The sequence below is a fragment of the Lynx rufus genome, unplaced genomic scaffold (genome assembly GCF_022079265.1).
Source record: "Lynx rufus isolate CCGP_SWC_20201006 ecotype Redwood Valley unplaced genomic scaffold, mLynRuf1.p SCAF_3, whole genome shotgun sequence".
Lineage (NCBI taxonomy): Eukaryota > Metazoa > Chordata > Mammalia > Carnivora > Felidae > Lynx > Lynx rufus.
The window spans coordinates 148696291-148724216 of NW_025814845.1; the positions used below are offsets into that span (position 1 = coordinate 148696291).

The window sequence follows — 27926 nt, forward strand, 5'->3', positions numbered from 1 at the left end:
CAAGTATCTCCTTTGAACTGATATTCTGAAAAACATTAATATTTATGTACCACAAATTTAAATACATTTTCTGAAAGGTAGAATATTCCCTGAATATCCTTTGTTTTAATCATTACTCAGACTATAAAGATCAAAAGTTAGCTTTGGTTCACGTCGTATTTCTGATAGTTCCTGATTTTTTTAAAAATTTCTTTTAATTTATTTCTGAGACAGAGAGAGACAGAGCATGAGTGGGGGAGGGACAGAGAGAGAAGGAAACACAGAATCAGAAGCAGGCTCCAGGCTGTGAGCTGTCAGCACAGAGCCTGACGCGGGGCTCGAACTCACAAACCGCATGACCTGAGCCGAAGTCGGTTGCTCAACCGACTGAGCCACCCAGGCGCCCCAGTTCCTGAATTTTTTTATTCAAATACTCCACTAATCATTTAGAAATAAAATTAGTATCAAATACATGAAGGAAAGCTTCAGACAATGACATTTCCTTTAAAAAGCTATATTCAAATGAAGATATGTTCTAACAGAAGTCATTAGCTCTTATTTTCAGCTATGGCTGATCTAGAAGATGTTCACTGAGTTTTTGCGTGAAATGGAGTTGTTTCATAGTCTTGAAAATGGATTCCCTTAGAAGTTGTGATCTTCATAATAGCTCCATTTAAAGCATCATCTTCAATGAGCGTTATTAATCCATTCGCAATCATTGATGGGCTAAAAAGAAAGGAAACATTGTTTTTTTTTAAATTTCAGTATGAGGCATAACTATCACTACATTTTGAATTGTTTTTGGAGAATCTACTAGCTTTAACAAGTATTAGGGAAATGCACGTCATGAAGCTATTGCTACCTCCATTATTTTATTCAATTTGATATGAACTAAATTATATGACAAACTTAGTCATACATTTCCTTGCCTACCCTGTCATTTTGACAGGAAGAACTTAGGGGCTTATTGTTTACATTGAGACAATGATTATTTTCTCCCCTCGAGCTTACAGATCTTAGACTTAATCAGATGAAAAGGGTCTTAAAATCGAATCACGAAGAATTAGAGATAACGCTTCTTGAACATCTCTTATTTATCTGGTGCTATTTTAAGTACCTTCCATGTATCAATGTATTCATGGCCTTTCAAAAGTCCCCTGTTTGTTTTCGTGTTGTCTCGATTTTATAGGTGAGAAAATTGAGGTACCCAGAGGTTGAGAGATAACGTTTCTGGTCAGAGATAGAACCAGGGTTTGATATCGGGGGGGGGGGGGGGGGCGGATTCCTTCAACCTGATAGTTACGACTCCACGCTGTGAAACCCAACTGCTCAAACACAGACACTATTCACCAACCATGTGTGTTGATTCTTATGAAAATGGTTGGAGTTAAGGGGCCATGTGAGATGTCACAGGAGGCAAATGTGAATATTTCTTGGTATTTAGTCAGATAAAGGTATCATTACTTCCAAAAGCCTCACATTAAAAAAAAAAAAAAAATCTCATCATGGCTGAAGGCAATTACGATGCACTGACTGTATCTCAAAATTCATAATGTGTAAACGTATTCTGTTCAGGAGCGCAGAAAAAAAAAAAATTCTCTTTTGAGAGTTTGCTGAACCAACACGTCAAAGCTGGCGTTAGCTTCTCAAATTTAAAAGGTTATTTTTCCCCTCTTTATCACTTAAGACTAGATAGTACTTTAACCACAGTACAAAGGAAAATAAGTACTTACTCCAAAATTCCATAGAATTTCATCATATCCTTGATGTGATCTTTATATTCTATATATTGTCCCATGTTTTCTTCTTTTTCAATGGATTCGAGGATGGGTGTATTAACAAAGCCTGGGCAAATGGCATTCAGTCTAACACCGCTGTTCATGAGATTAGCTGCCATCTGTTGATGAGAAGTAGAAGGTTGCAGGTTTCAAGCTTTGTAAATGTATACCATGGGGTACACTGATAATTAAAACCATTTCAAAGAGTCTGAAGTGAAAAATGCTAGTCAGATATCCTTCTAGCTACAGGACAATGACAGTGGTAAGGTTGACTGGTAGCAGAAAGCAAAAGAATACATACCTAAAATGCTGAATGAATTCCTGAAAGCCTCAGTTAATTAATTCTTCAAAAATTAGTTTCACTGGGAAACTCCTGAAAATACTTGATTATTTAAGCTGATCTTATCTACTGAATTCTGCAGGAACCCAAATGTAAAAAGCTAATGCTCAGAATTAATATCTCAGGTTTGCTTTCAAAGATCAGGGTTGTAGAACAGAGAACATTTCCTTAAAAAATACTGTTAGTGGAAAGTTTGCGACTTTGATGGATTCTAAAGATACTCTTGATAATATGTACTATCTGGAAAGTAATTTAAGTATTTTCAGACTAGCATTCTTTGGCTTAATTTTTCACCTACTGATTTTATTTAAAGTATCTGTAGAACAAAATGCAGTCGATTATTTTTCCATTCCATTTGCTTTCTTGTAACCTCCAAAATCAAGTCATAGAGCTTTTGGGGTCATTTATGGACAGGCACAGAGCAGTGGGAAATGTGAGTTGCTATACACAAATGTTTCAGCTAAGATCAAAAAAGATGCACTTCGTTCTTTTTCAGCTCTTATAAACAAAGGTCCTTTTGTGATATATTTAGTCCATGTTTTTCTCACTTTTGTGCCTTTTGTTGGTGACTTGGCTATTTAAAATGACTCCCAAGCCTAGTGGTGAAGTGCCGTTTGGTGTTCCGAAGTGTGGGAAGGCTGTGATGTGCCTTATAGAGAAACTACATGTGTTAGATAAGCCTGATGCAGGCATGAGGCATAAATGCTGTTGGTCATGTTACTATAATACATATTGAACACAATACACATTAAATAAGATGTGTTTAAATACAAATATCTTTAAACTAGGCTATGGATGGTTGATCAAAAATGCTGCGACCAGAGGCTCGAAAGAATGTAACCCTGTATTTCTCCTAGGAGCAACAGTTCAGTATTCTCTAATTCAGTGTTTGCGAGTGAACTGACTGTACAGGTGTCCATTCTTGTCCATTCTTGTCATTGTAAAGAGGGAGTTTCTGGCATTTCAGATTTGCTTTGTTTTGTAATAGCTTTATGCATTCACTGAAAGTTGAATTACAGAGTAAGTCTTTGCAAAGTAAATAAAAATTTCCAATCAATTTGAATTAAGAGGAGGAGAGCTGCTTGTCTTCCCTTTTGATTGCACATCTACTGTTCATGCATCTATTTCCTCTCTCACCATCTCTTATCTCTGTCTGCCTCCTCTCTTTGTCTCACCTCCTCTGCCCAGTGCAGAGACTTTCCCAACTGTCCTATTCTCTTCTATACTTGTCCTAATACATTCTCTAAACAGTAGCCAGAATGGTCTTCAGAAAATGGAAACCTGATCTTGTCCCTCCTCTGCATAAAAGACCCCCTGGTAGCTGCATTTAGAGTAAATCTAAGCTCATTACTGTGGCGCACAAGCTGCTTTTCATCTGGCTCCTACTTCCGACTCTCCCCTTCCTCCTCAGGTTCCATTCAAATGGCCTTTTTTCAGTTATTATAAAAAGGCAAGCATTCTCACTTCATGCCATCAATGCATGTGGTCAGTTAGGCCTAAAATATTCTTCTAAGCTCTGTGCACCTCTTACCCTAGGCCCCCATGGAAACATCCCCCTTGACTACTCTCTCTGGTAAATGCCTATTCCCCCCGCCACTCCCCCCCCGCCGGGCTCTCCTTTTTGTCATATTTCCAGTGATAAGTAATATCTGGGGCACACTGCATATTCTACTCAAGGAGGGCTAAAGTTAATAATTTTTAAATTTGGAGCCAATTTTAAAAATAAAGAGTACCTTCCCAGTTTTTGCCCTTAGGAGATTTTTCAATACCACATCTGTGTTTAGGACCGACTTCATTTGAAAAGGATCTAGTCGTCATTTGCCCCTTGATGTGACTTGAGAACCGTTTTCTTTTTATAATAAAGATTAAAGGATAGTTTGTTTTTCTATTTTTAATCCAGATGTATTGAATTCTGATTTTATTCCCCTCTACTTTCTAGAACTCATGTTTCATGCAGGTACAGAAAGAGAAAAGGAGACACTGTAGTTGTTACATCCTCACCGCTGCGGAGCGTGTGAATCCAATTATGCCATGCTTTGAAGCACAATAAACAGGCTGTTGTGCAACAGGCATGAGTCCTGAAACAAACAAAAAATTTCAACAACTTAACTAAAAATTAAGCAGACAAAAACCAAGAAATAGCTGCCATGCACATGGATAATTTGGGTCTGTTCTATTTTAAGCGTATTCTACAAAATACACTAAAATCATTATTGGACAACTTTCCTTCCTTCCACGATCTCTATTACACTGTCCAGAATTTATGGTATATAAGTGACAGCCTAGGAATGAAGTCAAGAGTGATATGTAAGCCCTTCTGTCTCCCTGACCTTCTGTCAAGAGAAGTCAGTGTTATCTAAAACACAAACAGGAGCGCCTGGGTGGCTCAGTCAGTTAAGCGTCAGACTTTAGCTCAGGTCATGATCTCATGGTTTGAGTTTGAGCCCCACGCCAGGCTCTGTGCTGACAGCTTAGAGCCTGGAGCCTGCTTCGGATTGTGTACCTCCCTCTCTTTCTGGCCCTCCCCTGCTCACGTTCTCTCTCTCTCTCTCTCTGTCTCTCAAGAATAAGTAAATAAACAAACAAATCACAAACGGAATCATCTTTAAATTCCAGTAAGTTACCATCAATTTTCAGTTTTTAAGGCTGGATCTTAAAAAGTATATATTCTATATTTGTAAGACTTGCAAATGGCTGAGGAAGTTTAAATTTCTTAAGCGAGATATGGAGATTAGCTGTCCTTGCTATAAATTAGTATGTATTTCCCCATCACCACTTGTACTGAATGATGCCTTTAAGTGTTTAAGAAAATTCAAAGTAACTTCATTTGATTTATATCTGTAGTAGATGCCTAGATCTTCTTGCCCATGACTTAGGAAAAGAAAACCAGAAGAAAGAAAGAAAGAAAGAAAGAAAGAAAGAAAGAAAGAAAGAAAGAAAGAAAGAAAGAAAGAAAGAAAACCAGAAGAAAGAAAGAAAGAAAGAAAGAAAGAAAGAAAGAAAGAAAGAGCAAGCCACAACCAAAAATGTATGATTCCATTTTATTTCATTTCATAATTACGCACTCTAATAGAATTCAAGCAATTTTAGAATTGGCTTAATTTTCCACATATGCGCAGTAGTAACTATTCGAATGCATGATTAAATTCATGGCCTGCAGAAATAGTATTGTAGCACGCACAGCATCTTTTGTCCCCCTACCTCTGGGCACAACCCCCCAAAAGAAACAAAACAACAGGAAAAACCTTTTCCTGAACAATCAAATTCTATTTCTAGTTGTACTACTACCAAGTTTATTTCTCAGAATTGTCAATTTTCTAATCAATAGTGAAACTTTCAACTAGAGCCATTTGTCTATTTCAGTTTTTAACAAATTTCTTCCATTAACTCATTTTAACATTTTTAACATTGTGACTTCTCTGAGTCAAGGGACAGGATCTCTGATTATTATAATGTTATTAATATCAAATGTCATGCTAATAATACTAAATTATTCTGCTGAGACATGTTCATCTCCACCCAGCTAACTAGTCCCAGAGCACCGCCAATCAGTCGAGTGTGTTGTGCCAAAGTTCAGCACTAAATGCAGACCTTAACCACTCCCTGGGTGCCTGCCAGGTCTCAATTTATAAAGTATGTTTGCTCAAGAGCACTTTAAATCCCTGAGGATGGTAGATCACACGTAGTGCGTCCACCCAGTGACCTCAAAGTATTATAACATGTGGTTCTCTTCTTGTTTTTTGTTTTTAGGCTTAGTAAAATGTGTCAGTTAATTAAGTTCATTAAGGTCAGCCACCAAGAATTCATGATGCCTCCACCGTGTACACAGGACTGTGTATCACCATGTATCAGGACTCTGGGATAAAGGGAGTAAGCAGGTGCAGCCAGGCATTGCTGCGTCTTGTTCTTCTGAGTTAGTCGTGGCTTTGACCCTCCTTAAAGGTCTAAGAGATAAAGGCAGTTGGTGGTAGGACCATGTCCACGGACTGTAGGAAATGCAGAAGGAGCCGTAGGCAGAGAAAAGCTGGCGCAGCCACAGAGACAAAAAGCACAAGGGCGCTGTTCATAAATGTTGTCAAAGATGAACTTGAAATGGACTTTTGTAACTTCTGTGAAGGTACGGAACTTCTGAACCCAAGCTGGTTCAAAGTATCACAGAAGTGAAATAAATCAAGTACTGTTAAGTGGGTTCCATTTAAACAGGCAAGCACAAAACATATACTTCTCTTTAAAGGCACAACTGTAAATGCAACCAGAATGGGAAAAATTTGCTTCCATTTTTAAAGCGGCACTTGGTTTTATGAATCTTGTACCATTATGACATTTTCACTGCGATCCTGCAAAATGTTGACTTGTGCTTTGCTTTCGCTTTTTGATATCAGATCAAAGGCTGTATAAATCAATAGCAGACACTCAGAAATTGTGTCCTTTTTTTATAACTTTATGAAGGCATAAATGACACACAATAAACTACATAAAGTGCACAGTTCAATAAGTTCCAAGATATGTAAACACCCATGAAACCATGACCACAATCAAGATAATGAACACATCCATCAATTAAGTCTCCTCTTGTGCCTTTGTCACCCCTTCCTTCTGCTTCCTGCCCCCCTTTCCCTGCTCTAGGCAACCACTGATCTGCTTTGTGTCACTACAGTCCTCCTTTTCTAGAAGTTTATATAAACGTAATCACATATTGTAAACTCTTTCAGCCTGACTTCTTTCACCCAGGATAATCATGAGCTTTACCTACGTCATAGTGTGTATCAATAGCTAATTTCTTTTCTTTTCTTTTTTTTCTGAATACTACGCCACTGTAAGAATATACCCATCAATTGCACATACTTTCACCTGTTGATAGATACCTGGATCGTTTCCAGTTTGGGGGTATTACAAGTTAAGAGAATTCTATTTTTCAGTTACTTAGGCAAGCCACAGTTAATTTGGAGACTTTTTTTTTTTTAATCTTCCCAGCATATATAGATCTTAACTGTTACTTCTTATGTTTCGAACAGGAAGGGTGGGTTAGAGATCTGTATCATGATCCCCAAATGACATCCCCAAATCTCATTTTACAGACTTATTTTTCCACATTGTATCTTTTTCTGAAAATGTAGATTTTTGAACTAGAACGCCACAAATCTGGTACAATGTCCTAACTTGGTTGGGTTTTTGAACCCTGGTGAACCGTGGGCTGCTGCTAATCCTAATTCAAGAGGATTTACAGAAGTACATTCATTTGAGATCTATGTGCTTAGTCTGTTTCAAGTACAAGGCACAGGGAAGCATATTTAAAATATACTCTATTGAAATGAGTCCCTCCAGTGCTGAAAGGCCAGATCACTGCCAGTCATCCAACTTCAAGGAAATATTGCCCGTATGTAACTAGCTGGCCAGCGGCTGGAATTAATGTGGGTTTTTAACATCTTGCAAATTAATACCGATATGCACAGGGTATTCATGTTAAAGGATTTAAGAACAACAACAAAACAAAGGATTATGACAATGAGATAGCAGTCTCTAAAGAAATGACGTTTTGTTTAATGTTGTGAGAGAGAAAGCTATTATTTGTGCTTAAAAATGGATACCTTATACTGGGGCACCTAGGTGGCTCAGTCGGTTAAACGTCCAACTTGTGATTTTGGCTCAAGTCATGATCTCACAGTTCATGAGTTCGAGCCCTACACTGGGCTCTGCACTGACAGTGTGGAACCTGCTTGGGATTCTCTCTCTCCCTCTCTCTTTGCCCCTCCTTCTCTCACTCTCTCTCTCTTTCTCTCTCTCAGAATGAACTTTATTTAAAAAGAATAGTTTTTTTAATCCTTAGTCTAGACCCAGCATGATGCAAGTTGACTTATAGAATTGCAAAATGAGTCTCTCCAAAACATAATAGGTCTAATTACTTACAGGTTTATGTCCACCCTAAGTATAGATTCATTTGGGAAAAAGATTCAATAGGGACGCCTGGGTGGCTTAGTCGGTTAAGCGTCCGACTTCGGCTCAGGTCATGATCTCACAGTTCGTAAATTTCAGCCCCCGAATCCGGCTCTGTGCTGACAGCTCAGAGCCTGGAGCCTGCCTCAGATTCTGTGTCTCCCTCTCTCTCTGCCCCTCCCCTGCTCGCTCTCTCTCTCTCTCAGAAATAAACATTAAAAAAGTTAAAAAAAAATCAATGGAAGGAGAAATTCTACCCACAAAATAAATGCTTTCTATAAACACTCAGGATAATAACACCAAATAGCGAATGACTGGATGAGATAATTACAAAAAAAATTTTAAATACCTGAAAATTACATATGCAATTACAGAACATAGAAGGAAGTCACTTAGAAAAATACATTTTCCATTTCCACATCAGTTCTTCTATCTTTAATATTCTTTCTGCCCATATTTACAACAGATAGCTGTAACCTCTACATCTCATAGAAGGTAAAAAACTGCAAATCTGCTCAGACAAGGCAATTGTACTGAATCACCAAACATACTTCCTTTCAAAGGGACAGAAACCATGTCAAATAGATTACACAGAAGTGCTGAAGAAATTCCACTTAGGAAAACAAACTGAGAATCCAAGGACACCAATCCTCACATGCGAAACTGTAGCTCAGCAGCTCAGCCAAAAAAGCAGGAGTCTGAACCCCTCACGTTTTCTTTACGATCAAAAAAGAAAACATCTACCCATCTTTCTGTTTTCAACCATCGCTCTTCTAAGAGGAGGGAGAAGGAAGAAGTGATGAGAATCTGTTTATCTATGTTGGTGGAGACAGCTGACCCAAGTAGTCGGTGCACCTCCTCATTATATGCGATCTTCCACATAACAGAACACCTTATCTGATGCTGCTTTTTTCCATCAGTATCATGTGCGCCATTAACAAGTCACGTTTGCAAGTGTGACAGGACACCAAAAGTGGTGTAAGCATTCATAAAGCTACTGCACCTTCTGTAATGAAAATCTTTCCAGAAAGGTAATTTTGTTTGTTAAGAATCAACTTTATTAGTTCTGGGGTGCCTGGATGGCCCCGTTGGCTAAGTGTCCGATTCCTGGTTTCAGCTCTGGTCATGATCTTCTGGTTTGTGAGTTCAAGGCTGCGTCAAGCTCTGCACTGGCAGCAGGGAGCCTTCCTGGGATTCTCTCTCTCTGCCTCTCTCTCTGCCCCTCCCCTGCTCATTCTATATATGCCTGTCTCTCAAAATAAATACTTATTCAAAAAAAAAAAAAGAATACTGCAGAGGGTGGTACCACCTGATTCTTTTTACTGTTGGCTTGGAGATGAAAGAAGGTGATCAGTAGTCTAAGTCACCCAATATTTCTGGTCTGTTGCGACATTCCAGTCCAACTACCACTCTTCAGGCCATGGGAATCCCAGCGCCTTGCAATTTGATATCACGTTTCTGCTTAAAAAGTCTAAGTCATTCTATTGACTTCTGCCATGCTGATTAGAGATACCGATATGCAGCTCTTCAGGCAGAAATTTTGCCTCGTTACTTTCACATCCCTATTTGCCTTTCTGTACATGCCCAAGGTATGTATGATTAAGTTGAATTTGTTACTTAAAGTGGTAACTTTGGCACATCCACCTTAACACAAATGGCAAGCTAATTACACTCCTTTAGATGAAACGTATGCCTCAAATAAGTATGTTACTGGGCTGGTATTTAAGACATGCTCACGTATTTCCTTGAGACTCTAAATGTTTTCAGAAAATAAGTTTTCTTATTTATTGTTTTCAATCTTCGCAAAAAAAAAAAAAAAAGACCCTAATAGGATCTCTCACAAAATGCTACTGAGTGACTGTCAGAGGCACAGAGAATGCCCCCAGTGAAAGACCTCAGCAGCTGAGTATGCAGGCGGGTGGAAGCAGGATTAGCAAGGGGACTGCTTTTCCTCTGACAACTGCTTTGTCCTTCCCTCTGTTTGAAGCAACTAACTACGTAAGAAGCAAACTTGACTCTTACAGGATGTCCTAGGCTCAGAGCACAGCTGGTTAATTACCTGCATGACACCAGACGTCACCCTGTTCTTCTCAAAAAAAATTTTTAATAGTTAATGATGAATGTGGCAAAATGAGCTCAGCTCTCTATATTACGTTTATAGACAAAAACTCCTACGGAAGAGTCTATGTGGTTAACAGTGATCAGAACAGCTTCTGGAGCTTCCAGATGGAGCACACCCTTCCCTCAGTACGCTGAGGGATCACTCTCCGCTTTACTCCTGTTTGTTAAACTAATTAATTGCATTTGATACTTGGGCTGCGTCAGTGGTCATTACTCATTAACTTCTCTGCCCAAACCAGTGTTTCAACTTAAGGTTTTACTGACAGTGAAGGACTCCACCGAATCTATGTAAGAGACCGTGAGGAAAGACTGGTTGAGTTCAACAGGACCCAAAGCTATTCCCTTCATAGAGTGAGCAGTAAGGGGGAAAAGAGGAAAAATCTGTGAGGAGAGAAAGCTCGGAAAGCACTTTTGGAAAACACAGAGGAAGCAAGCGTTAGAAATGCTTTCTTCTACATTTTGTGTACTATACCTCAATAAAACTGGAAAAAAAATTACTTTGACTCTGGTAACTCCTCAAAGACTCTTTTGGTCATCTGGCCTCTCCCATCATGCTGTGACTTCAAGGGCAGACAAGTTTTTATCACATTTCTGAGGAAAGTGTGACACCTGAGAGGTTCTGTTTTTCTACCATTACAAAATCCTGAATGTTTATCGAACTCTTCTTATTATGGGAAGAATAGAAGCGCTTGGTGAGTGGACAAAATACAAGATCGTACATCTTAATACTGTTTGTCAGATGAAAGTACCTTAATGACAAAGCCCGGGTGGGAGGAGAGGTGGCAGGGCCTGTCCAGACTGGCCAGCGACAAATAGCAGAAAGGCAACAGGTATGGTGGTCAGGCATTATGAACCTTTCTTCACAAGGATGGAGACACCGAGTCATACAGAATGGACAAAGATAAACTACTTAACCATTATAAATAGAGTTACCCTGCTGGCTGGGAGGAATATTAGGCAGAGATGCAGTTAGGAAGGTTAGGATATTCTTTAAATTATAAGAGTGCCAGAAAGGCAATTTAAAACCCAAATGATCTTATCACTGATTTTGGTATCTAATCACTGTCTTATCTGCATAATTAGAGAAAGACCCACACACGGTTCCAAATGTTGACCCTGAAGTAGGGAAGGAGAGAAAGAATACCCTGGGGTGGGTAGTGTGATAGAGCAAGCTCTTAGACAAGAGAGCCAAGTGGACGTCTAATTATAATCCTTAAATTGTTCTTCTCAGTGACGTGTTTTGACTTGCGACTTTGGTAAGCTCCTCAAACGTTTTCAGGGCTTTACTATGTGTGTCAAATGGGCAAAAGCTTAAGATATCACTGGGGTTTAGTCTTGTCGTCTTTAGATTAGAGCAGTGCCCAGGCCTCAAGAAGTTTCCCTGGCTTAATCAAGTTATAGGAATTCTGTTTCTTTTACTTCACAGTGAGGCCAAAATGGCGGTGGATGGAGAGACAAATTAACAAACTCCCAGAGAGAAGAGATAGATAATCTAGTGGTTAAAAAAGAAGAGGTCTTGTAGCAGGTTGCTTGCATGTGAATTCCAGCTTCCCTGCTTCCTTGCCATATACACTTGTGCAAGATCCTTAAATTCTCCTACCTTGATTTCCTCATCTACTAAATGGGGATTACGGAATCTACTTCACGTCTGTTGTATTCAATGAGGTAATGCTCACGCAGTGTTTAAAACAGTATCACATACACAGCAAGTGCTCAATGAATGTGAAGTGTTAACACATTTAAATGTCTTTATTGGATAAAAGACAGTGCTACATTGCATTTTGCTATTCACACTTACTTTGATGCAAGCAAGCCTCCCCTTATGGTATAGAATGTCTCCCACAGAGTCCTAATTTGATCCAGCCCTGGAGCCTTGCAGGCTTCCCGGGAATGACATAAGTACCTCTAGTGGCAGAAGGGCGAGGGGCTCTCTGTACAGTGCTTGTGGCTCAACAAGCTTTTCTAGCCTGTTGGCTTTAAGACACAATCCATGGAATTATCTCTTGATCACCACCCCAGGTGGTGAAAAAAAAGCCCACTTTTTTTTTTTTTTTTAACATTTCTATTTTTATTTAAAAAAATTTTTTTAATGTTTATTTATTTTTGAGAGAGAGAGAGAGAGACGGAGAGAGAGAGCACACGTGCAAGTGGGGGAGGGAGCACAGAAAGAGGGAGACACAGAATCCAAAGCAGGCTCCAGGCTGTCAGCACAGAGTCCTACGTGGGGCTTGAACTCATGAACTGTGAGATCATGACCTGAGCCGAAGTCAGGCGCTAAACTGACTCAGCCACCCTGGGGCCCCTAAGTTTCGATTCTTTTGTAACTAAAAAAAAATTTTTTTTACATTTATTTTTGAGAATTTCACATTTATTTACATTTTATTTATTTATTATTTATTTTACATTATTTTATTTTTGAGACAAAGCGTGAGCGGGGGAGGGGCAGAGAGAGAAGGAGACACAGCAACTGAAGCAGGCTCCAGGCTCTGAGCAAGCGGTCAGCACGGAGACCCACACGGGGCTCGAACCCACAAACTGTGAGATCATGACCTGATCCGAAGTCGCTCAACCGCCTGAGCCACCAAGGTGCCCCCCTCTAAGTTTCTGTTTTTAATAAAATATTAAATACTTCTTGTTACTTCTCCAGTCATTTGTGTATTTTTTCCTTATAATTTCATTTTAAAATAGTGCGTATGTGGCCTTGACAATTTGACTCCAGAGTTTCGGCCTCCCAGAATCTAAAACGTGGCCTTCCCTTAGGCCATATATCTCTTGTAAGTGTGGTCCGTGCTGTCACCTTTTACTGTATCCTCAGAGTTGCAGTGTTATTTATAAGGAGATGTTGCATTAGGAAAAATAACCCGGTTACCCTGAAAAATTTATAGCATCAGTTCTGCAATAACTTTAGAGATGTCATTTTGTCTTTCGGCAACCCAGAAAATGAGATGCTAGTCTGCTTTGGAGAAGTTGTAAGGAAGGAGGTTTCTAGGTCTCCACTGGGGGCACGGTTGCTGCAGCTTAAGGGCCATCTGACAATGATTCTCAGAGGAAGGAGAAGGTAAAGACGGAGAGAATCAGACTCCGGTGTGATCACAGGCATCGCCAAAACGGATTCCTGAAATACAACCGGAACTGGCAGGTGGGGCAGAAGGGGGAGAGATGGGGAACCCCTACAATTACCACACTCACTGAAACCAACCAGATAATTTAAGACAGTCTCACTGCTCCTGGACCCGAATAATTGAGACTTGCTCTCAATAACGGCAAGACTTCTAAGACTTCGTCCTCTCATTTGAACTACTCAAGAACCATTGATGATTTTTTCCCCCTAGAATTTTAAAAGTAAAGTCATCTGGTTAAGTGGCTCAAAAAGCTGCTGCCAAATATTCTAGCTACTGTTGAGTAATATGGTATCAGATGGTATTAGAGCCTCCTGCTCTGAATAAAACGTAGCTTGGGATTGCACGTTGTGGCAAAGATGATTAGCAGTCTACTGAAATCCATTCTTAGGCGCATAGCTACACCACATGCTCAGACTCCCCTGGAGTTAGGTGAGCCAGGAGATCAAATCCTGTACCGGGCCATGAACAGAGGTGAGGTGTGCCGTTACTGGGCTGGGGTTTTAGAAAAGAAGCTTTGCCTCCTCGGTGTTCTCTTTTTTTCTGCTGCAGAGAAAGGAGTCCCCCCCCCACCCCCCCCACCCCCGCCAGCCTAACTGTGGAAGCTCCATGCCAAAGCGTTTCTGCCAGCCTGACTTTCCAAGTGATTGCATATAGAAGAGGTTCCTGGCAACAACGATCTTGCCCCGGGCTGATATATAAGTGAGGAATAAGATTATACTATATTTAAGCCATTACATGTTTGGGTCTATTTACTATAGCAGTTTAGCACTGATGGGTGGTGGAACAGTTCACCCCAAACGGGGCACTTTGGCATAAGGGTTATTTTGACCTAAGGGCACTTGAAAAAACAGCAGGTACAAGAAGGGTACTCTGACCTCTCCTCCTCCTCCTGAAAGCAGGTGCTACAATTCCCATGTAAAATAGGGCCTTCCTAGGCAAGAGCATGTGGCAAAGAAACATGCTTATCACCAGAGATGGGGAGTTGAGGCCAACGGAAATCTGTACAGAGCTTGTTAAAATAACTCTTATCTTCCTTTAGGCCCCCCATATATTTTAGTCACTTTCCCACAATTACCTTTCTTCGTTCAACCTTCAACCTTGTTTATGAACGCTTAGGCCTAGCTATCCTTGGTCTCGGTTTTCCCATAGGGGTTCTCATGGACATATAAAAATCCACAAGCTTTTTTCCTGCAAATCTGTCTTAGGTCAATTTAATTCTCAGGCCCAGCCAGAGATCCTGAGAAACTACAAGTAAAATCTGGCTTCCCCCACAACAGATCCCAACAACTGTATGTGCCGTGTTTTTAAGTTCTATTCTCTTTCTAAAGTCACAGGGGAGTAGAGATACCTTAATGGTGTTTTAGCACTTTTGACTCTGTCAAAGATGCTTTCATGTGCCTTACTGCTTAGTGCCACAGTAAGAGAACTTGAAAAGTCAGTTTAAAATCATAGACATAAGGCGCCTGGGTGGCTCAGTTGTTAAGCATCTGACTTCGGCTCACGTCATGATCTCACAGTTTGTGAGTTCGAGTCCCACGTTGGGTATAACATGAGCCTCGAGTCAGGTGAATCCCGCTTCTCACTCACTCTCTCTCTCTCACTCTCTCTCCCTCCCTCTAGTGGGATTTTCTTTCCCTCTCTTTATCTCTCTGTTCCTCACTCACTTGCACCCTCTAATTAATTAATTAAAAGAAATAAACATTTACTTCAAACTTCTGACATTATGCAATAGAAAATCCCATAGAGCCAGTAACAACAAAACTATTAAGCACATTTTCAATTCTAAACCTGAACTGATAATGAATATCCTCTGAAGATTCACTTTTGTGGTCCAAATTACCAATAGGAAATTATTATTAATGTAGTAACTGTCCTTACCTGCTAAAGATGACATATTGATAATGATGCCGCCTTCACCTCCATTTTGCTTACTCATGTAATCCAAGCCAAGATATGTTCCACTGATAACAGAAACCTAATCCAGAGGCATAAATGGGAAAAGCTATTCATTATACTTCATTGCACAGTCACAGAGCAAAGTTTTTATTGCTATTGCAGATACCCAGGGAGATTTCCGCAAATACTACCCCTGAAAGCTTTTTCAAGTGACTGCTTGCCTTTTTTAAAAGCTAGTCGTTGACTGCATTCTCCTTTGTTTGCCTACTGTTGTGGAGCCCGTGACATCTCTGCAAATCTTCACTAACTGCCCCGCCTGATGTTTTATGAATAAAGTTGTATACCCGTGGTGTTTTGTCACTTGACCTCAACTCGCAGCACCTTCCAGTACACAGTTTACAGCATTCTTTCGTGTATACCGTACTGTGTATAGTATTCTTTTTCTTTTCTAAATATTGGACACAATGTATTTACCCTTCTTAGCGTAAGGTTTTCAGATCCAGGTATTTTATGTTCAGCTGCTGTGTTTAATTCTTTTGGATTTGGGAATCTGTAATAGTGGAAACCCTCGATTTCCTACCCAGTTTTCATCTTTTTTTTCCTAATGAAAAGCCTATTTTGCATTTGTATCCACTTCTTCCCCCATGTAATGCAGAGGAAGGTGATCTCCCCAGGTTTAGGGTAGATACTGATTAATTCAGTCACAGAAAGCCCATTCTCTATGCCAGTGACTGGCTTAGGAGCCTGTAGGTGACCCACTTCTAGGTGGTGACATCTGAAGAGCAGTCAGCTAAAAGGGGGCGGGGGGTCCAGGTAGGTGATGGAGTGGTGGGAGAGGAGGTCACCGAAAAAATGTTTGCTTTTAAGAAAACCAGAAAGTAATGATTCCATTTTTCCTTTTTCATCATTTCATAAAGGTGTGATGGCTGGGTTAAATCATTATATTACCAGTGTCTTGAAGATGAAACCTCCATGAAGGAAGACAGACCAGAGAGATGAAAAGAAACTAGGTTCTGATAACACTGTGTTGCAGTATTAAGCAATCCTGAAGCCTGTGTGGTGTGAGATCATGTAACTCTTTTACCCAATTTCAGCACCCCAACTTTTCCGTTAGCTGGACATAGATGATCTTCTGTCATGTCTGTCACGTAAGTTCGCTCCTCACTCTCGCTCCGTCTTTCTGAGAGTTCACTCTGATTTGTTACCTATCTCCACGCGTAGGCAACTCTTCTGTTGCAGGAGTCTGACATTTAAGAATTCACCACTACCCAGAGTGACTTGTGATACAAAACTTATATTTGAAACCTTATTTTCCCTTTTAGATGTCAGAACTGCTCTCCTTTCCGACTTAGACTTTTAGAAGGTGGATATTTTCTTTTGACATCTTTATTCCTACTTTTTTCATTCTTTACGAGACTGTAAAGATAATGATGAAATAGGTAATGAGCCTGAAACTGAGGGCATACGTTGGTGTTTACCCTTTTTTTTCCCTTAAAGTCCTTTTAGAGTTTTCTTAACAAGCTTTCAATGTTGCCTCTCTACCTAACAGTAGTCCTAGAACAAAAAAGTAAATTGAAGATTCTATTCACTTAAGCCACATGTCAGTTTGATATTAAGTAGGCTTAGGGAGAATGAGTAAAAATCTCCCCATGATTCCCTTTAAAAAGGAAAAAAAAAACCCAAAACATTGATGGTTTATATAAGAAGGAAAAAATGTATATGGCTGAAATTACTGAAGTCAGTCAGATTCTGGTAGTTTCTGCCTAAGTCTCTAGCATGTCTGGACAGAATTTCTATTTATGCATATTGGCGCTATGCTTTTATTCTCAGGTATTTACAGCTTTGCTGACACCCTGCTTTTGTGTTTTCAACATCTACAAGATGCAGCCAGTTAGACAGTTTGGGAATATTTAAGCTTTAATTTTTTAAAGAAGGAAGATTTATTTCCAGGTCTTTGGTGGTGGAGGACAAAGGATTATTTTCCCATCCAGTATCAGGTTAAAAATTGAGTAACTTTTCAAATGAAAGTGTTCTCAGAATAAATCTACAAAACAGGGTCTGATATGCTCTGGCTGGGGCATATAGGATATTTGACCTCTTTTCCTATAACAATCTCTGCCTTATACAGACAATATATTAAATGAAATATTAGGAAACCACAGAATAAAATGGTTTTTTTTTTTGTTAAATTCTAAATATCTTTCTTGTCCCTTGGCAATGTTTATATACCACATAGATCTGGTCATTATAATACCAAGCATCTAGGGGAAAATAAGAAAATGAAAACTACAGACATGCTCTAGCTACAAACACAAAGTAGCTGGAGTCTATAGTATGATTTCAGTCCATTATATAAAGGTACAATTTAAAAAAAAATTTTTTTTTAACGTTTATTCATTTTTGAGAGACAGAGAAAGACGGCACAAGCAGGGGAGGGGCAGAGAGAGGGAGACACAGAATCTGAAGTGAGTTCCAGGCTCTGAGCTGTCAGCACAGAGCCCGATGGGGGCTCAAACCCACAAAATGTGATATCGTGACCTGAGCTGATGTTGGACGCTTAACCAACTGAGCCACCCAGGCGCCCCAAGGTACCCTCAATTTTGTACTTGACCTTCAAAACATTTTGTACTTGACTCTCAAAAAAAAAAAAAAAGGAAAGAAAGAAAGTATATCCTGTGTCTAATTTCACATAATATGAATAAAAATTCAATTAGTGACCAAATGACCTAATTAACACATGCTTACTCCATACTTTTGGTTACAAGCAATTTTTATATGTAAAACCAAAATTATAATTGCACTGTATTCCAGATCTTAAATTAGTTTTTTCCATAGATTAAAGCACTCTATAAGTTAAAACCACTCGTAATTTCCCCTGTAACAAAGATAAATGGATAAATGGTAGTAGCTTACTTGTTTAACTCTTCTTATCAGACATTATGTCTTCTTAGTTTATAGATACATAATGTATTATATATAACATACAACGTTATGTATTACATATATATTTCTATAACATACATATAATACACGTATGCCTGTGTATTCGCTACTGAAATTTCCTAATCTATCATTTCCCTTCTCTTCCTCCGATCTGGGGTTCCTTTTAGTTTACGGTTCTTGTGCTACATTCTACCTCTAATTTAAAAAATTCTGTCATCTAAATCATGAAACATTGCCTTTCAGGTTTCTTGTCTTTTCACCAGCCCAATTCTCAAGAAATACTAGATGACCATTTTTTTTCCTGAAATCCTTTTTTATCTTTTGTTTCTCTGTGTCCAGTCTTTTCCCATTTTTACTCATTTATGCAGTAAATATTATATTTCCCCTTGTAGAACTACTTAAAATTTAGCAAGTTTTGCCTAACCATTAGTGCTCAACTAGACCTTTAGATATTATTGAGTGGCAATAACAGAAAGAAGTTACTAATTTAATTCGTAATTAACATCCTTGGGAACCAAGAAAAGGGAGTACATTTGACAACATTTCTATCTACCTCCTCAACTTTTCCTTAGAGGTAGAGAAGGGCAGAGAAATCAACCTCATATAGAAATCAGACTGTGCCGATGAAAACAATGTAAGTTTTTACAATCTGGAAGAGAAATAAAATTTAGTGAGTGAATACTATGTTCAGGCACTGTGCTGGATACTTCGTGCAAGTTCTGGTTTATTTAAGTGTAACCATCCTTCGTGGCAAGGAAATTATCCCCATCCTCTTACAACCGTGAAACCCAAGACCACAGAAATGAAATAAAAGCTCACACATTCTAAATTCAGGGCTGGAATCTACTTTTGACTGAATCCAGTCTTGACTGACCTTTCCAGTGCAAATCTTTAGTCAACCCGTGTACGTCTGACAAAAATAATCAATAGCAATAAGCTATCTATTTTGTTTAGTTTTTATTTGAGTACACTAAGGGATTCAATACACATTAGTCACGTGTCCAAATTAGGTTATGAAATCCCACCTGAACGGGAAGAAGTTAGTCAGGCATATTAAAGGGTCAAAGAGTAAAAGGATTACATCACAGAATGGCCTTACCAGTTCTCAAAGTCAAGGCTACCTCCACCCAATTGCCAGAGTAATCTTTGATAGTTATGAAAAGATTCATTCTTTCCTGAACATTCTTAGCTCTGAGCAGTTCGAAATAAAGATAGCACAGTTGGCTCCAGACGAAGGAGGAGGCACAGACTAGCCTTGTGGGAACAAAAGACTGGGAAGAGATTTAATGTACCTCTTGTGTGGGGAGAGTGGTGAGATCTGTGGAGTTAAGGATAAGGAAGGGGTAAGTCTGGTAAGGAGTGAAAAGTGGAAGGACAGATGATACAGCCTGGCAACGTGATATATCAGGAAATAATCCCAACAGTGTATTAAAACACAAAAATGAATACCCCTGTATGCAAAATATCATCGAATGACAGTTTATTTATCCAATAAGCATTCACTGAACACCTACTCGGTACACAAAACACAAATTTTGTGCCCTGAAAGAGCTCAGAGTATACTGGCATATAGTGCATGGGTATAAAAAATAATTCTAATGAAAATTTTAAATTTGTAAGCCTTTCTAAGAATGGTATAATAATGTTGTACAAGATTCCAGAAGAGGGAGTGATATGTGGTAAGGTTCTTTAACTAAGGGGTTCTTCTCTTGACAGGGACAGGAGCACAGAAAAATGCAAAAGCACACACAGGATCTTGTAAAAGGAGGCAAATTACATTCAGAGTCTAAAAAAAAATATATGTTATGTAAACCAAACACAAATATTTGCATTATACTAACAGAGATAATCAAGTTGGAAGGATAATGATTGGTCAGATTCTAATCTACTCTTGAAATGGGTGTTGAAGGTAGGAAGGGAAGTAACATGTTTTCGAGTTATATATAGGTAACAAAGGTTATATCTTGCTCTCTCGATGTAAAATTAAACAAATATTAGTTCCTGGAGTTAAACTAAGGAGTGGCCTATGTCAGCAGAGGCCAAAGAAAAATAAATGCCAGATAATTTCAATGAGCAAGGATCCAGGAGAGTGAGTTGTAGACAAAGGAGCCAAATAAAATTCTCCTGGTCTTCCAGAATTTTCTATTTGCAGATAATGTAAGAACTTTCTAGCATGCAGCAAGTGTTTATTCACCCAGGCTACATTAAAGCAAACATTCCCTCTCAGTCAGATGAAGATAGACAATTTGAATCCTATTATTTAAGATAATCTCTTCACTATTTTCATGTTCTTTATATTGGCTCTAATCATTGCACACTGCTTTCTGACAGCTGATTTCTCAGAGAGAGACACAGTAGCTGTCCATTATGAATACAACAAATATGGAATTTTATACCCTAGTGAACTTTATCTATAAAATATCTGTAGACAGCACTGATGAAATTATTAAAAATATCAGTAGTGATGCTTCAGGGAGAAAATGGCTGTGGGATTTGTGCTTTTTCACTAGCAGAACTCAGTTCAAAGAAATTCTTGCCACGTTATGTGGTTTTGGAAAGTGCCATCAAGTTTATAAAAATGTATTCTTAAGTATTCCTGCAGTTCTCAAATGGTTGTACATTCATTTTTTTTAAAAATCTGGCAACCAAAGTATATAATGAAGTATGGTTCATAGTAACTCAGGGGCAACCACCAAAGATTAATAAAATATTCTTAACAGCAAAAAAAAAAAAATTCAGAGGTACCCAGTGGAATTTAAGAAAGGAATGGAGGGGCGCCTGGGTGGCACAGTCGGTTAAGCGTCCGACTTCAGCCAGGTCACGATCTCGCGGTCCATGAGTTCGAGCCCTGCATCAGGCTCTGGGCTGATGGCTCAGAGCCTGGAGCCTGCTTCCGATTCTATGTCTCCCTCTCTCTCTGCCCCTCCCCCGTTCATGCTCTGTCTCTCTCTGTCCCAAAAATAAATAAACGTTGAAAAAAAAATTAAAAAAAAAAGAAAGGAATGGAAAAAGATCAAAAACAAAAAGAAAACTTAGTAAATTTAAAATATGAACTAAAGTGTAAGAAATAAGTTCCAGAAGAAGGGTAAAAAATAAAAGTGGCTTAAATTCACAAATATACAATGCAGATATGCTCACATATGGCTTTAAAAATAAGAGCTCACAGTATATTGTCAGCAAGAGACAAATATAACATAAAAGTTGACAGGTCTCTAAACATACACATATATCCCAGAAAGATATGGGGGAAACGTGACAAATAACATTTTAAAGTTCTTTTGAAATCTCATGATATCTAGGAACACCTGCAACAAATTTTAAAAAGAATTAGGAGAGTGTTTGTACTTTAGTTTTCTTTTTTTAGAGAGAGAGAGATTGAGAGAAAGTATATGGGGGAGGGGCAGAGAGAGAGATTGAGAGAAAGAGTATGGGGGAGGGGCAGGGAGGGGGAGAGAGAGAGAGAGAGAGAGAGAGAGAGAGAGAGAGAGAGAGAGAGAGAGAGAGAATCTTAAGTAGGCTCCACACCCAGCTTGGGGAGGAGGGTCTCGATCTTGAGATCATGAGATCATGACCCACGCTGAAGTCATGAGTCTGACATTCAACTGACTGAGCCACGAGGCACCCCTGTTTGTATCTTAAAACAGCACCTTTCACTCTTGGTTAAAGGACTTTAGGCATCTGTCAAGTTTGGGGAGCAACTCTGTATCCTTATCAGAGTGTTCGCCCATTCCTCTCTTTTGTGAGGTAGTATAATTCTCATTACTCCCACCAAGTTACTATTGTTAAGCAATCACTCCTGGGAATGTAGATTCAAGTCAAACATTTACTGACTAAGCACTATCTTCAAGATATTGTGTTGATTACTGAGAAAGAAAGAAGGAAAGGAAAGAGAGAAAGCAAAAACATAACTCAGTTCCTGTTTTTAAGGTGTTTATCATCTCCCGGGAGGGTATCATGAAGGAGGGGGCCACTCCTTGTATGTTTAAACACACTTAGTGGCCTCTCTGTACTTTCCACATCCCTGCTTTGCAAAACTAGTCGAATGGCCTTACCAAGGGCGGGATGACCCCCCCTACAGCTTAGCTCCGACAACTTGTTTGGCTAAGGTTTAAGTTTTACTAAATCCCAATACCTTATGTCAAGTGTGTTCATAAAATGAGATACCCAACAACCTTGTAATACAGTGGATAAAACAAATCTTATTTCTTTATTCGACATTTTTGTAATTTAAGCAAGACCTAAACGATCATCAAACATTGTAGAAATTACACGCACACGTACACACATACTGACTTTCAAGATAAAAATCTTAATAATTACAAAGTCTCACAGCCTTATTTTCTGTTAAATTTCTGGAATTAAATTAAGATTTAGTTTTCAGGGGCACCCTGGTGGCTCAGTCGGTTGGGCCTCCAACCTCGGCTCAGGTCATGATCTCCCAGTTTGTGGGTTCGAGCCCTGCGTCAGCTCTGTGCTGACAGCTCAGGGCCTGGAGCCTGCTCCCAATTCTGTGTCTCCCTCTCTCTGGACCCCTCCCCCGCTTGCACTTTCTCTCTCTCTCTCTCTCTTTAAAAAATAAATAAACATAAAACATTTTTAAAAATGATTTAGTTTTTAAGTAAGTTAAGCCACGGTTAACAGATTTTTTTTCTGTAATGGGCCAGATGGTAAATAGTTTAGTCAATGTGCACCACAAGGTCATTGTCACACTATTCAACTCTGCTGTTGTAGCAAAAAGTAGCCACAGACAATATGCAGATGGATGACTGTAGCTGTGTTCAAATAAAACTATATAGGTACTGATATCTGAATTTCGTATACTTATGTACTTCATATTCTTCTTTTTACATTTTTTCAACCATTAAAAAATATAAGACTCATTTTTAGCTTGCAGGTCATACAAAAACAGGTGACAGGCTAGGTGAGCCTGTGGGTCATAGTTTGCCAACTACTAAGTTACGCAATAAACTATGTGGGGTTTTTTTTTCTTATATTTCCTTCGAAGATTTTAAGACAGATTTATCTGCATAATTAGATGTCTCAAATATCTTCCTATTTGTAAAAGGAAATGCTTTTTTTCCTAGCTTTCTGTAACTTCCCTTTTTCTACGTTGTAGGTTTTTGTATTGATTTCATGAATGTAAGAACCTTTTTTTCCTTTAAAAGCATCATTTTTAAAAAATAAGTTCAGGCAGTAAAAACATGGCTAAGATAGCTTACCAAATTAATTTGCACAGTTTTTTCCCAGTTTTTCTCATTATTCACTCCAGCGTTATTGACCAAAATGTCCAATCTTCCAAAGTGATCTACAACTTTTCTGAAAGTATCTAATTAAAAAAAAGAAGATATTATAAACTTTTTTTTAATATTTATTTATTTTTGAGACAGAGAGAGACAGAGCATGAACGGGGGAGGGGCAGAGAGAGAGGGAGACACAGAATCGGAAGCAGGCTCCAGGCTCTGAGCCGTCAGCCCAGAGCCCGACGCGGGGCTCGAACTCACGGACCGCGAGATCGTGACCTGAGCTGAAGTCAGATGCTCAACTGACTGAGCCACCCAGGTGCCCCCCAAAAAGAAGACATTATATAGATATGTTCTTGTTTTCCATATATACATTTCAGTCCTACCCTGTGCCCTGAAATCAATTTTCATGTATTCACTCTTATAATGAAAATTACACTCTTAGATAGTGACTTAATGCCTTGCTTCTCAAAGTACGGTTCGTGAGCCAGGAACATCAATCAGCATTACCTGGGAACTTATTATAAATGCACAATCTGTGACCACCACAGACCTACTGAATCAGAATCTTAACTTTAATAAGGTCTGTAGGTGACCTGTACGTACACTGAAGTTCTTAATTTAATGAAGTAAATTTCAGACAACCGAGCATCCTAAACTAAGAGCTCTTACAAATGAATCTGGGCAGCCAGTATCAGTCTGTCTTTAAGACATTATTGAAGCTCTCTGGCTTAGACTATGACAAACATCCTTTCTCAATAAGCTGTATTATCTTTATAAAGTGTAATATTAAACGTAAGTCTTCTTGTGTATTCAGATCCATTATGGCCATTTCAGGGAGTTTTAATAGCCCAGGAAGTAAAAGCGTTTATACTTCATTCAGTTGATTTGGGTACTGCAACTTGAATTATGTACCATTCATTCTTTTCTCTTTCTCACTATTATTGCTGCTTTGTATTCCTAGTTTGTATAAAAGCTATGTTCAACCAGGGTAAAGCCCACATAGATGCTAAGGCATGAAAGTCATTCATGGCATTGTCAAACCACATATCCAGTCCTTGCAAACCCTCCTTAGCCAGTTCACACTTGGCTTTATCATCAAAGCAGTTTTTGACATACTTCTATAGATTTAAACTGTTTCCTTGGGCCTTTTAACATTGGTTCTAATTCTATTACTTGAGACTACAGATAACAATTGGGGTTGTTCTTCCACATGACAGAAATGTCTTCTCTGGTCTTGAGGTCAGTATATGAGTTCCTTGAAAAAAGTAAAGTCACAGAAACTTTATTTTGATTGAAATGAAATCTAGAATTACTAACAACCACGAGACATACTGAGGGGGACACGGGCTCATCAGTTCCCAAGTGGGTAAATCACCATGCAAGCTAATTGCCAAAAATATCACGAAGGCCATTATTTACAGTACTTTACCATACTGGAATAGAAAACAACAAAATAAAAGCTGTTTACTTTTTCATGGAATTTTTAAACTGCTTAAAATGTCAAATTGATTCTGGAAAAGGTCCTCCAGCAGAAAACATCTAAGGAATATCTATCTATCTATCTATCTATCTATCTATCTATCTATCTGTCTGTCTTTGCATCTATCCTAAGCATGTTCTACTCTTCAAAATCCCACATTCAGGGCACCTGGGTGGCTCAGTCTGTTGGGCGGCCAATTTCGGCTCAGGTCATGATCTCGCAGTCCGTGAGTTCGAGCCCCGCGTCGGGCTCTGTGCTGACAGCTCAGAGCCTGGAGCCTGTTTCAGATTCTGTGTCTCCCTCTCTCTGAACCTCCCACGTTCATGCTCTGTCTCTCTCTGTCTCAAAAATAAATAAACGTTAGGAAAAAAAATTCAAAACCCCACATTCATCTTATAGGATTTAGGTTGTTAAGTATGTAAGTCTAGCTGCTTCTTTAATTTTTCTTCCCTCATCCTGGTCTCTACTGCATACCTTACACTCTGCCCTATATCAGTATATAATACATCATTCTCTTTCTGATCTACCACTGAATTTGGGGCTCACGGGGCTTACGATTAAGCTCTTGCTGACATTCATAAGCTGAGGCATTCTGTAATTTACCTAAATTCTCCACACTATTTTTTTCATTGGCAAAATGAATTCTGTCTAGATCATCTCTAAGACAGTTTTAACCTCTGTATTTTTATGATTTTAATGAAGTCTCCCTCGGCCGCCACCTAAACAATTTCAAAACTCGTAGACAGAATTAAATCCCGAAATTGGAAGAGTCAAGGCCATGTGTTCCTTAAATGCAAATAAATGCTGATGTCCAGACAATGTGTGGATTTCTCACGATCAACATGCTTTCTCCTGGTCACTCCTGTATCTGAATTTCTTCCTCCACAATCCTTAAGGAATGTGTTTACAGCCAAGATACTAATTTTAAATACTGGGAAGCAAAACAATTAAGGTTAAATGTCACATGTGAAACTACATAAATTCAGGCAGAAATAGCTTTCAGATGATCTATACTGTTTCCTATTTCATCAGCATGGATGTTGGGATCTGGCACGACTTTATCCTTGATCCAAAATATCATGCACAATCAACAAAACTTTACCCTCTTGCAAAATATGTTCCACTAGCACTGTGTTCACAGATCTCTTCTACTCAAGCTTGTAAGTCATATTGTGAGTCTTAGCATTTTCAGATTTAATTACATAATTTCCTATAAAACAATTTCCTTTAACAGTAGGGGAAAACCCGCTTCTAATGTACCACTCCATCTTTACTCTCCTACAGAGTAGCCCAACACTTTCAAAGAAATTCACGTATCCAGTGTTCTTTAAGAACAGGAGAACTAGCATGACTTTTATGGAAAATTTCTGGCCCTTTCATTAAAGATGTGCCCCACATTTACTCAGTCTTCCAATAAAACTTTGTGAAATATGTATATTTTATTTTTCTGGTTTTTTTTCCAGAAAAAAATGTATATTTTCCATGCAGATCTACCAAACCTCCATATGACCAATTCTGTTTAGTCTCCGTGCCAATACTGTCCTTGATCTCTCACAAGTAGATGGGTCTATTTTAAGGGAGTAGACGGAAACAGGAAAGCATTGAGGAAAGTCTGATAGAAACTTTTCTTCTGTGATTCTAACACTGCAGTAGAGCTATTATTATTTTTAAAGTACCATTTCATAGGGGAAAACCCAGAGAGAACATTTGGTTGATTGCATCTAGCACGTCTGCGATGATGATCCTTGATCTTGCATTCTAGTATGTTTAAAAGGAAACATTGCCACATTTGGTTGTCATTGAACTCTGCATCTTCCAGCATTCTGGAAGAAGTTGTTTGCCACAGTCCCTTAGCCTACTTCAGCTTTCCAAGTTCCATCTGCAATTTCAATCATTAAATAATCCCTGTAGCAGCACGGTCTTTGAATACACAAAGGAATTTTGATTACATTACGTGCTGCCAAAATTAAAAAAATAAAATAAAAGATTTCTCAAACAGGCTTGGTTTTCCCCCTCTTAGTTTTCATGGCTATGGGGATGTCGGCAGGAAACATAACAGTCCAAGCTATCTTTCGGAGCTTATTAAATAGCTGCTCTCCAGGAGGTAGCCTTGGAGCTTATTAAATAGCTGCTCTCCAGGAGGTAGCCTTGCATATGCCTGCACCCAAGCTGGCGCTCTGGCCCGGGCTGCCTTCAGGTTGTTGCTTGTTCAAGGCATGTTCCGTGCTGATGGGACTGATTCCCCTCTCTTACCTCTCAATTGTTCCTGGTCAGCCACATCGCACTGGATGAACAGAGTCTTCTGCGGTTCAAACTGCTCATCCAGGGCAGCTTTACACTTTACACCTGCTTCAAGGTTCCAGTCGACCAGCGCTACCTATAAAGAGCAGAGGAATCGAGGTTCTGCGCAGCTTGTGAAACAAACAGCCGGACGAACAGTAAATACACACCGGGACGCTGCCCCTTCTTGGACCTCAAACTCTGCAATTAAAATTCGGGGTCTCTCCCCACCGCCTTCGAGGTCTGCCCCAGACCGTCAGCCTCAGCAGCTTTTGAAAGTGGCAAAGGTGGGCAACCTGGGGCGCAGCAACCCCACCCCCCCTCCCGCCCCGAGCTCGCCGGGAGTCCTCTGACCGGTGGGCGAGTCTCCGGGTGGAAAGACACGTTTCCCGGGGGAGGGGGGCGGGCGCCAACGCTTACCTTGGCGCCCTTGTGCAGGAGCGCCTCCGCAAAGGCCCTGCCGATGCCCTGCGCCGCGCCGGTCACCAGCGCCACCTTGCCGTTCACATGCATGACGCGGCCGCTGCTCCGGGCGGTGGGCGAGCTCGGCGTCTCCGCGCCGCCGCAGCTTTTATGGCCCCCTGCGCGCGCGCGTGCAGCCCGGCGGGGCGCTCTCCTGCGAGTGGGCGGGGATGAAACTGTCAAGCCCGCGCCGGGGAGCCCACGGCTGTGTCACCTGGCGCTGAGCGCTCCGGGGCGCCAGGCTTCGCGATCTTTGCCTTCCTGACTCGCTGCCCGGGTCAGAGCCTCCCCTCAGCCTGTGGCTGAGTGGCTGGCAGGGCGCTGACAGGGAAAACAGAGAAGTTGTTT

The 27926-nt window shown here is 39.8% G+C and overlaps 1 protein-coding gene across 1 annotated transcript; it reads right to left on the minus strand.

Moving 5' to 3' along the window:
* Positions 1 to 477: 477 nt before the first annotated feature.
* HPGD (15-hydroxyprostaglandin dehydrogenase) lies at positions 478 to 27903 on the minus strand. The gene is made up of 7 exons (XM_047091499.1): positions 27537 to 27903; positions 27090 to 27213; positions 23333 to 23439; positions 15153 to 15249; positions 4099 to 4175; positions 1713 to 1876; positions 478 to 705 (listed from the first exon to the last, which is right to left on the minus strand). Exons 1-7 carry the CDS (start codon positions 27627 to 27629, stop codon positions 567 to 569), a joined length of 801 nt encoding a protein of 266 aa, XP_046947455.1. The 5' UTR covers positions 27630 to 27903; the 3' UTR covers positions 478 to 566.
* Positions 27904 to 27926: the final 23 nt, after the last annotated feature.